Source organism: Rattus norvegicus, chromosome 12 (genome assembly GCF_021556685.1).
Source record: "Rattus norvegicus strain SHRSP/BbbUtx chromosome 12, alternate assembly SHRSP_T2T, whole genome shotgun sequence".
Lineage (NCBI taxonomy): Eukaryota > Metazoa > Chordata > Mammalia > Rodentia > Muridae > Rattus > Rattus norvegicus.
Window position 1 is genome coordinate 42,805,226 of NC_141545.1, and position 11,278 is coordinate 42,816,503.

General features: G+C 51.6%; 1 protein-coding gene across 3 annotated transcripts; it reads right to left on the reverse strand.

The window, feature by feature from the left end:
* Positions 1-1,528: 1,528 nt before the first annotated feature.
* On the reverse strand, positions 1,529-10,773 carry Oas1k (2 ' -5 ' oligoadenylate synthetase 1K). Of its 3 annotated transcripts, none has more exons than XR_015634112.1 (7): positions 10,530-10,734; positions 9,287-9,575; positions 6,479-6,663; positions 3,907-4,755; positions 3,122-3,275; positions 1,989-2,015; positions 1,529-1,841 (listed from the first exon to the last, which is right to left on the reverse strand). XR_015634112.1 is itself a non-coding variant. In NM_001009489.1 (7 exon segments), coding segments are annotated over 6 exon segments (1,062 nt in total). In that variant the 5' UTR covers positions 10,707-10,773; the 3' UTR covers positions 1,532-1,841; positions 1,989-1,991.
* Positions 10,774-11,278: the final 505 nt, after the last annotated feature.

Genomic DNA, 11,278 nt, shown 5'->3' on the forward strand with positions numbered 1-11,278 from the left:
TCCCTTCCCAGGACGGATGGTCTGTCAGCACCGCACAGCATCCCTCAGGAAGAGCAGGGATGAGCCACTTGGCTAGGGCAAAGGGCTCTTGTGCAGATCCAGGCTGGAGCAAGCCAGGTACTGCACAACATGGCAGTCAGATGCTCTGATATGGAAGTGTCAACTGTGGACATCCTTCTCCCTCTGAGAGACCCTGTATCACTGTTGTCATGGAAACGACCCAGCCACCATGAGGCTCCTCCCTTGGCTGCCCATTGCTCAACTCTGGACCCTGCTGTTATACTCCATGCTGTTTATCATTGGGGAGGCTCTCAGAGGTCCACATGAGGGGTCATTTCATCATGGAGAGATGGGATATGGCCACTACACATCACATGTGGGCTTTCCCATGGGGACTTGAAAGCTGACATATTGATTCCCCCTCTGCTTGGCAGGAGACATTGGAAGCCCTGACCGTTGTTTCTAACACCCTCTGTGTGTATCTGGAGATGTTTCAGGAAGGGCAACACTGGAGTTATAGATCGGCAACGCTGGTCCCCTAGGGCTGAGATAAAGCACAAGGCAGCGGGTGACGTGTCCTGTGGGACACTGGCATTCCTCCTTGTCAGGGCCACTTGAGTAGGAACTGAATGAACTGGGGCTGGGAGAATAACACACACACACACACACACACACACACACACACACAGAGTGTGGGTGTTAGCAACAGAAGGCTTTGGGAGCTGGTGGTCCTGCACAATGCCTTGAATTCTTAGTGAGGATGGGCACATGTGAGTCCTTTGAGTCTGAGAAATGAAACGATGGTTCACAACACTAATGGATGGAACCATTAGGTCTCTGTGTGGAGGGGTGTGTGTGTGTGTGTGTGTGTGTGTGTGTGTGTGTGTGTGTGTATGTGTGTGTGCTTCTTTCCAGACCTTGAGTGAGAGACTGAGGCAGGAGGATTCCTGTGAGTTCCAGGTCAGCATGTGTCACATCTTGCATTCATGTCTCGATAGAGAGAAAGGAAGCCACAATCATTGTGATTTAACTCAGTGCATCAAAGCTGGTCACCGCCATCAGTGACCATGCTTCAAAGTTACATGTGTCAATAATTCTGGACACTTTTATTCTCCCCACACCTATGGAACCCAGCCTGCATGGTGTAGCCACTCAAGGGCAACCTGAGTACACAGGCCACAGTCTCACCGTGCCATGTCCATGTGTGGCCAGGGAGTAGTTTCTGTGTCAGATAGGGCATGGCTAGCATCTAGTCTTGGGGACATGGACAGAAGATACAAGGGTTCCTCTCTTCAGTTTATGTGTAATAAGAGGCCTGGAAGGATCCCAAGCCCTTCAACAACTGTAGCAGTTTGGTTTGGCTCTAACCACTGCTGAGGGCCTGCACCATGTAGAGTCTAGTAACTGCTCAACAAATTCATCTAATTGAACCATGCACAGGCACAAGCGCACACACACACACACGCACACACACACACACACGCACACACACACACACACGCACACACACACGCACACACACACACCCTTATGGCACCTGCTGTACTTTATTGTTGTTGACAGACATGGTTGGACAGAACCTCCCAACAGGTGGACGGTCAGATGGAAGTCAAGCTTGAGTTCTTTCCGCCCCTTCTGAATCTGTTGAGGAAGGCTGTCTGTGATTGGACAGTATTCAAACATGGCGGGCGGGCATCAGAAGCATGGACTGTGATCCCGAGTGGGGCCCTCCCTCACTGTGTCAAGGTCCTGCAGCAGAGCAGCACGTGCCCCTGACTCCGGAGCCTCCTGGGCTGGTGCTGCTGGGTTCACAGCAGGATGCATGACCAGGCCTCATCCACCTGGGGATGGAGGGAAGGCAGGGCATGGTCAGAAACATCAAGTTTACACCAGTCATCCCTGCTTTGTGGCAGGAGAATGGCGAGATCCAGTCTAGCCTGGGCTACACTGCAGAAAGTCACATCAAAACAAGGGGGAAAAAAACTAACCTGCTAGAAACATACAGGAACCTCCGTCTGTAATGAAAGGACACACAATCATGTCAGGAGCCTGCATTCCGACACCCAAGGGGATGCAATTCAGCCCTGGGGGGATGGACACCATGACTGGCCAGCCAGAGCTCTCAGAAAAAGGGCCAGCACATTCCCAGGTTGGAAAGATGGCCATCAGGACACCTTTATGGCTTAGCCTTCTGAGGGTACACATGGCCCCACCTGCAGTCTGCTTCTTCAGTAACAGATCTGCCGAATGGGATGTGGCCCTGCCACCTCTCTGCTGCAGGACAGCGCTGCAGGCCACTGTTCTCACAGCTGCCTCCCTCCATGCCCCCTCTCCCTTCCTTCCTGACCTTCTGAGGTTTCTTTCCCACATCATGGCATCCATGTTCTTCCCGACCCTGAGGTCACATGTGACACCATCGGTTCCCTAGCATCAGGCAGACTCGGCCCCAGGAGGGGACAGGACCAAGAGCAGGTCCCTCTGTGCCTCTGTGGCTGTGACACAGTCCTGCTGTGTCCCGTTGGCCACATGACAGTGAGACAGGGAAGGCAGGATGCTTCATGGACCTGACCACGAAGTGTTCAGAGTCCACAGGATCCCAGCCCTGCTGTGCCTTAGCTGAGCCAGGGGCTTCACTTCTGAATCTCCACTATACTGTCTCCACATGTGTCAACATGCTGTGTGTGTGCGTGTCAGCGTTGTGTGTGAGTGTGTTTGTATGTATGTATGAGTGTTTGAGTTCATGTAAATGTGGGTGCATGTGGGTGAGTGTGTATTGTGTGAGTTTCTGTGACTGTGAGTGTGCATGCCCACGTGTATAACAGCACGGAGAGGAACGTCAGAGGACAACTTGGGGGATTTGTTTTTCTCCTTCTACCATATGGGTTTCTAGGGATCAAACCCAGGTCTTCAGAGTTGGCAGTGCCTTTACCCACTGAGCCATCTTGCCACTCCATGATATCTGTGAATGGTGCTTAAATGGCGGTAAAACGAGGCAAGCTGCTGGACTCCAATGGGGTGTGGAGACCTTTAGAAAAAGATCATGCCTCACTGAGAATGTTCTCCCAATATGTGGAGTGACCGAAGCTGTGTGCAAGGGGACAGGATGATGACAGGGTCTCACCTGCACTTCCCAGGAGCTCACTGGGGAACCATCCCTGTTCATAAAACATGGGCACTGCAGCCACAGCCTCGCCTCTGAGGCCAACCGCCGCCAGCCTTCTTGGTTCCCACCAGCCACGTTCCCTGTTGGGTCAGCAGGGTCCAGGATCACAGGCCTGCAGAGCAACATTTAGACAGAAATTGTTCAGCCTCCAGTGCCCCAGGCAACACTGCACAGGGCTAAGAGAGTCGCCCAGCAGAGAACCCTCATCTAAAGCCTCTACCTTGTCCCTGCCCCACAGCATACAGCAAGACTGGAGGGATCCTTGGTCATGACCTGAAAGGCTTGGGTTCAAATCCTCTACCCTTTAGTAGCTGTGTGTCCTGGGGCAGGTCCCTCAGGTTCTCTGATCTTGAGATGGGGAGAGTTGGACCAGCCAGTCTCATGGGAAAACTGAACACAACAGGATCAAGACACGTCACTGCCTAGGGTGACATAGTACTCTATTATTTACAGCTTCCCAAACCATATGACTTTGATTAATGCTGGAATATTTCAGATCCCATCCCATGGACTCCCCTTCCTTTGCTGCTTAACCTGGACAATGTCAGTGTCTTGGTCTCCTCACCTGCACACAGGAGAGCCTAGCCCTGACTCCCAGAGCTGTAAGGCCTCATGACAATCAGGTGACAGCAGGACAGTGCCCAGTGCAGGAGATGCTTCATAGACATGAGCTCCCACCTCCCCTTTCCACACAAGTGCAGCCTTGTACTGATGGGGAGCAGTGCCATGTGGGGACAGACTACCTGGGTTTTTTGAGCTGTCTGTATAGGTATTTGGAGACATCTAGGTGTTGAAAGTCATAATACATAGTCCAGTAGATTCGAAGCTGCTGGTACTTTGTGACCAGTTCCAAGACTGTCCGGAAGCCCTGAGCTGTGTTGAACTCAGTAAGTCCATTTCCACGTTCCCAGGCATGGACCGTGAGCAGCTCCAGGGCATACTGTGGGGGCAGCGAATCCCCCAGCTTCTCCTTACACTGAGAAGAGAAAAACAAAGAGAAAAACGGGGCTCTCAGCTGTTGTGGGGGGGCCACTTCTCTCAGGCTCAATTCAGCTGCCACCTGATGGTGTCCTTACAGGTTTATTGTCACACAGCCATGCCCAGTCATTACATTCAGACTGTGGCCCCTCTTGTGCTATAGCCAAGATCTGAGTCGTTGAGATGGACCCTGTGTACTCCACAAAGACAGCATTCACTAGCAGGCACAGAAGGAATCAAGACACCATGAGTGACAGCTAGGAGTAAGGGTGGGGGCGGGACATAGAGAGTCCTCACTATGGAAGTTTTCTCATGAGCTCCCACCTCCCCTTTCCACACAAGTGCAGCCTTGGACTGATGGGGAGCAGTGGGACAGACTACCTGGGTTTTCTGAGCTGTCTGCACAGGTATTTGGAGACCTCTGGGTGTTGAAAGTCATAATACTTTGTACAGTAGATTAGAAGCTGCTGGTACTTAGTGACCAGTTTCAAGACTGTCCAGAAGCCCTGGGCTGTGTTGAATTCACAGTGTCTACTCCCATGTTCCCAGGCATAGATTGTGAGCAGCTCCAGGGCGTACTACGGGGGCAGGGTCTTCCCCAGCTTCTCCTTACACTGAGAAGAGAAAGGCAAGGAGAAAAATGGGGAGAAATGCAAGGACCAAAATGGCATGTGTGTCATGGGTTCGCCTGATTCTGTTTTTCCTCTATTGCTAATTCGGGTCTCCAAAGCTGGTTGTCCCGGTGAGGAGGGAGTCTGCATTTAGACACTAGCTATGTGACCCTGCCCAACAGTTAATTGTGATTGGTCAATAAAGATGCCACCAGCCAATAGCAGGGCAGAAGGGACATGGGTGGGGTTTGGGTTTCATGGGCTTGGAGGAGAGGGAAGAACATTGAGGAGGGAAAGAAAGCCTTCATGGGTAAAGTGTCAAGAGAGCTTGGCCGTGAGGGCTGGCCAGTTGGAGCTAAGAGCAGCCTACGTGAAACATAGTAACAGCTTGGGTTACGAATAGGAAAGGAGATTCTAACAACATGGAGAGTAGCCTGCTGCCCAGTTATTGTGCCGATGAAAGCTTATTAAAAATACAAAGCCTGGGAGTGAGTCTTTCATCCTGGAACTCAATAACCAAAGTTTAGGTAGAAACCCCTGGCCAGGATTTAAAATAATTTCTACAACACACGTGAATGACGAGTTAGATGCAGGTAAAGAGAGAATTAGTTGACTGACTATGAGGCTAGAAAAAAATCACTCATAACAAGCATAGGAAATCCTCCCTCCTCCCACTACTCCCTCCTCCCAGACCTCCTCCTCCCAGTCCTCCCTCCTTCCAGTCCTCCCTCCTCCAAGTCCTCCCTCCTCTCAGTTCTCCCTCCTCTCAGTCCTCCCTCCTCCAAGTCCTCCATCCTCTCAGTCCTCCCTCCTCCAAGTCCTCCCTCCTCTCAGTTCTCCCTCCTCCAAGTCCTCCCTCCTCTCAGTTCTCCCTCCTCCCAGTCCTCCCTCCTCTCAGTTCTCCCTCCTCCCAGTCCTCCCTCCTCCTAGTCCTCCCTCCTCCAAGTCCTCCCTCCTCTCAGTCCTCCCTCCTCCAAGTCCTCCCTCCTCTCAGTTCTCCCTCCTCCCAGTCCTCCCTCCTCTCAGTTCTCCCTCCTCCAAGTCCTCCCTCCTCCCAGTCCTCCCTCCTCTCAGTTCTCCCTCCTCCCAGTCCTCCCTCCTCTCAGTCCTCCCTCCTCCAAGTCCTCCCTCCTCTCAGTTCTCCCTCCTCCCAGTCCTCCCTCCTCCAAGTCCTCCCTCCTCCCAGTCCTCCCTCCTCCCAGTCCTCCCTCCTCCAAGTCCTCCCTCCTCTCAGTTCTCCCTCCTCCCAGTCCTCCCTCCTCCCAGTCCTCCCTCCTCCAAGTCCTCCCTCCTCTCAGTTCTCCCTCCTCCCAGTCCTCCCTCCTCCAAGTCCTCCCTCCTCTCAGTTCTCCCTCCTCCAAGTCCTCCCTCCTCTCAGTTCTCCCTCCTCCCAGTCCTCCCTCCTCCCAGTCCTCCCTCCTCCAAGTCCTCCCTCCTCTCAGTTCTCCCTCCTCCCAGTCCTCCCTCCTCCAAGTCCTCCCTCCTCTCAGTTCTCCCTCCTCCCAGTCCTCCCTCCTCCAAGTCCTCCCTCCTCTCAGTTCTCCCTCCTCCAAGTCCTCCCTCCTCTCAGTTCTCCCTCCTTCCAGTCCTCCCTCCTCCTAGTCCTCCCTCCCATCCCTCCTCTATCCTTCAGCACCCCCCTCTCTTGATGTTCCTCCTTCAGCTCTCAACTTTCTCATTACCCTCCTCCCACATGGGCCCACAGTGACCGGGCCAGATGCCTTACCAGTTGGTACCAGTGCTTGACCAGGCGGATGAGACTCTTCAGCTTGGTTGGGCGCTGCTTCAGGAAGTTCCTCTGGAGCTCCGTGAAGCAGGTAGAAAACGCGCCCTCTTTATTCAGGTCGGTGCACTTCCTGATGAGACTGGCATAGATTTGGGCGTTAGGCTTGCTGTTGATGTTAACATGACCTGTTAAGAAGATTTCATTCAGATGAACACCTCAGCCCCTCTCTGAGGTTCCTCAGTCTCTCTGGGGTGACAATCACTGGCCATGAGGTTCAGCGAATGGGGCAGGATTTGTTGACAGCAAGCATCACTGCCCGTACAGCCACGTGCCCCGCCACACCTCAGGACTTTATAGAAGGTGTGTCCCTGGAAAACTCCTACCACCAACTGGTCCAAGGGCAGTGCCTTCCTCACAGGTCTGGAGAGAGTGATGGCAGGAACCAGGACTTTGTGGTCACACGGGAGAGAGGTACACAATCATCTAATAATGGCCGACCACTTTCTGGTATCCGGGATTGAGTGCCCAGTGCGTGTCAACTGTATGCACTCTTGCTTGTGTCAAAGTTTACTGTGGAGCAGTGTGCTGAACTTGTATGTCATGTCTCATGCTTACAGAGTCTCTGCCCTGTTGTGTATATGATGTATGGGTTGGGAGGGAGGGCGGACACACATATTTTTGAAGGCCAGAGGAGGACATAAGGTGTCTCTCTGTGTACTTGTATTTCGCCCTTCATGGCAGGGTCTCCCTGGGAATCTCATGTTTAGTGGGCATCCAGCAGGCCACAGAGATTCCCCTGTCTCTGCCCCAAGTATAGCCTGGATTACAGGTCAATGTGTGGCATTTCCTGAGATTAGGTGGGTGTTGGGGATTTGAACTCAGATCCTCAGGCTCGTGCAGCAATCGCCCATCGCCCTTATCTGCTGAGGTGTCTCCCCAGGCACTGTGTGTCAGCAGTGCGTGAGTCTCTGCAGTGCCTAACTTAACGTCACATGGTGTTGATTGTCCAGTTCCTCAGAGCTTAAGGATGTGGTGGTGGTGGTTGTGGTGTGTGTGTGTGTGTGTGTGTGTGTGTGTGTGTGTGTGTGCGCGCGCGCGCGCGCGCGAGCACTTGTAGGGTGGATGGGCAGCTATGGAATAGATGTATGTGTGGCTCTGTGTGTGTACATTTCAGAAGGCTAGTCAGGCAGCAGACTGTGTCTTAGGTATGTCCAAGTGTATGGCTGTGGTTGCAACAGGCCACACCATCAGGCTGTGGTGCTGGCCCAGGGCAAAATCACTCACTGATGGAGCCTGAGACAAGCCCACTCACACAGTGACCCGGGGAGGTCTCAAGAACTTATTTTCTATTTCAGGGTCTAGTACACAGTAGGTCTTGCCTGCTAAGTCAGCTGAGGTAGAATTGTGGTCAGGGTCCTCTTTTGGGCTGTCACCCACACCAGCATTCCCAAGGTGGTCCTTCTGTGGTAGGGCCCTCCCCCATGAGAAAGCTGCCTCAGAATGGGGAAGTCCATGAGCAAGACAGGCTTCTGCTGGAGAGGCCCTACCAAATCATTTCTGGTGCACACGCCTCTGAGCCCCCTCCACTGAGCAGGGTTCTAAGCTTCTTGCAGCTTCCCACAGTCTAATGGCCTGGTCCTGGTCCCAGACTCTGGACTGTGTCCATGGCTGTCCTAAGCCAAGGGCTAGTGGCCTTGTCTCTAAGTAAATAGTAGCAGTTCACACAGTGGCCAAGAGGGGGTGCTATGCTTCCCCAAAAGTATCCCTCAAGTATTCTCTAAGCAACCCAAGCCCATGCTGATCTTTGAGGGAAGGGTATTCTTGGTTGACTGCCTTTGGGTAGAGTTGGGCAATGTGTAATTTTGGAGACACATGGAGTGTCAGTCAGGCCTGGTATGAGAGATCTTAATGTAGAGGATCATTAATGTGCAATTATATAACACATGTGTGTATATGGTAAGTTGGTGTGTGTGTGTGTGTGTGTGTGTGTGTGTGTGTGTGTGTGTGTGTGTGTGTGTGTGTGAGTGTGTGCTGGGTTTCCAGTTTTCCAGGAGGGCCCAGAGCCCCACAGGGAAGTTTTGCATCCTGCACCCTGTTACCCATGCACAGACACCCAGGCCTCTGCACAGGTCTGGGGTTTCTCATTCTTTGACAGAAGATGCTACAAGTGTTTATTTTTCGCTCTATCTCTTGTCCCACTTTCAGAGACCCACAGTTCCCAATCTCAGCCATGTAGAGGGCTGTTCGCCATGTGTGTGTTCTGTAGGCTATCCCAAGGGCCTGGCAGATGGCTCTGTGAGTAAAATGCTTCTTAGAGAAGGACAAGGACCCAAAATCAGATTCTGAGTGACCCCATTAAAAGCTGTGGTTGAGGAACATTAGGGTCTGCACTGAAGTCTCAGTGTTGGGGAGGTAGGGACAGGAGAATTCCTCAGGCTCACTGTCTGATAGGTGGACATGAAGCTGGCCCACCCACCTATCTGAAAACAAACCAGCCATCACAGTGTGTCCTGAATTTGTCTGAGTATAATTGTTTACAGCTGGAGACTCATAGCCTACAGACACTTCTAGGAGACTAGGCAACCCCTCCCCCACAGCCCTAATTAACATAATAAATGTTTCCATAATAAAACTGCAAACCCAGGACAAACAGAGAGAGACAGACAGACAGACAGACAGACAGAGACAGAGAGACAGAGACACAGACAGAGACAGAGACAGAGAGACAGAGAGAGAGACTGAGACAGAGAGGGGAGGATTCAGGGGTAGGAAGGGCAGGCTGAGGCTCTGCTGCTGTGTGACACTTACCCAGGACATCATAGGCTGGTAGCACATCAAACTTCACCACATGCTGGAGCTGGGGCGAGCTCAGCTTGAAGCTCAGAGACCTGGAGTTGGCCTGCTCTGGGGTCTGGAACTCAAACTTCAGTTTAAACTGTTTCTCTTGCTGCAACTGGCACAGGTGTTTCCGAATTTTCTCAATGACCTCTCCCCGTCGCTTTAACTGATCCTCAAAGCTGGTGAGATTGTTAAGGAACACCACCAGGTCTGCATCTGACTTGCCCTGTAGCGTGGTTCCTTTGCCTGAGGAGCCACCCTGAGAGACAAGGAGAATGACAAGGGACAAGGAGAGCCATGTTAGGCAATCCAGATGCTGAACAGAGTAGGAGTCCATCACCGAGGGGGATGGATGGATAGAGCAAGCTGTCACATGTGCAGTAGAATACTAGTCAGCCCTGAAGAATGATATGAGGCTCTATGTAGGAAAATATGTAGAAGTTCTGGAACTCCTCCTGGTACGGAATAATGAACATCCCTGCTTTATTTATGAACTCTCTCTCTCTCTCTCTCTCTCTCTCTCTCTCTCTCTCTGTGTGTGTGTGTGTGTGTGTGTGTGTGTGTGTGTGTGTGTGTGTGTGATAGAAAGAGAACTCTCTCAGGGAGATCATGTTGGAATACAAAGAAGTAGGATGGTAATGCATAGGAGGAGACTGTGAGTAAATTAACACTTTTGAAACTGTTGTCCTAATCCCAATGTTAGCAGAATGTTAAGAAGAATAAACTAAAAGTACACTATGCTTGCATGAAGATAGTCGTTATCATATTTCAAAGTCACAGAACAGGTTTTAAAATTAAGAAAATGGATTCACAGAGAAAAAAAATTTGAGAAAACAATAAGGGATACTGCAGAGGTCCTCCCTAAATAAAATGCTGAGCACAATCACTAACACATTTGCAACCCTGTCATAGATGAGTGGACATGACACAACAACATTTCTGCAGCCTTCACAGTGAGTGAGGTAGGAACTGTCATCATAAAATCTCACTTGACAGATGGAAACATGGGCAATGAGCTTCATTCCATCAGTCACCAGTCATCCATGGTGGGGTCTCTGTTCTGTTCTCTGCCCTGTGCCATAGCTGGGGTGTACATGAGGACACCGGGCACAGAGCAGGTAGGTAACTCATGCCCCCACTAAGGACTGGAGCCTCCCTTCTGAGAGTTCTCTCCCACCCCATCCTGGTCAGCTCAGGGATGAGGAGGGCTCACCTTCACAACCTTAGAGACCTTCAAGGCGGCACCGTGGAAGCATTTCTCCTTCAGGAAAGTACATATGAAGTCAATGTCTGCTCTAACCTCATCACGGAATGTGGTGTCAGGAAGAAGGTGATCCTGTATGAACTTGTCCAGCTCCGAGGCTGGAGTACTCTTGAGATCCTTCTCCATCCTGAGGCCACAAATGTTTGCTGACTGCAGCCTTGCCTCTGGAGTTGGCTGCCCTTATATCCATAGCTGGTTCCTCTTTCTCAGGAAGGGCGGGGCTGTGCATATCAGCCCTCTGGAGCTGCCTCCTGGGCTCCTTGACACTCTGGGGTTTGTTTACCTGCTGGCATTTCCTTGGATCGTCCAACCCTTGTCTCTCTCTTTCTCTCTCTCTCTCTCTCTCTCTCTCTCTCTCTCTCTCTCTCTCTCTCTCTCTCTCACACACACACACACACACACACACACACACACACACACACACACACCACTAAAACATGGAGAGCCAGTGAGAGAAAGCCAGAAGATGGCAGGCAGCAGTTCGAGCACAGCTGTGGTGGGTTTGTCACAGGGGACTGGTCCATACTGGATATTGTCTTCAAGGTCACAGCTAGCTTGAAGGTCAGACTTGGGGTCTCACAGTTCTGTGGGTTCTCAGATGCACACTCATGATGTGGCATGATTGTAGGATCACATTCTGCCTATTTGTGGGTCAACACAAGCAGGGAATGAAGATGCATTCTGATAGCTTCTGTAGC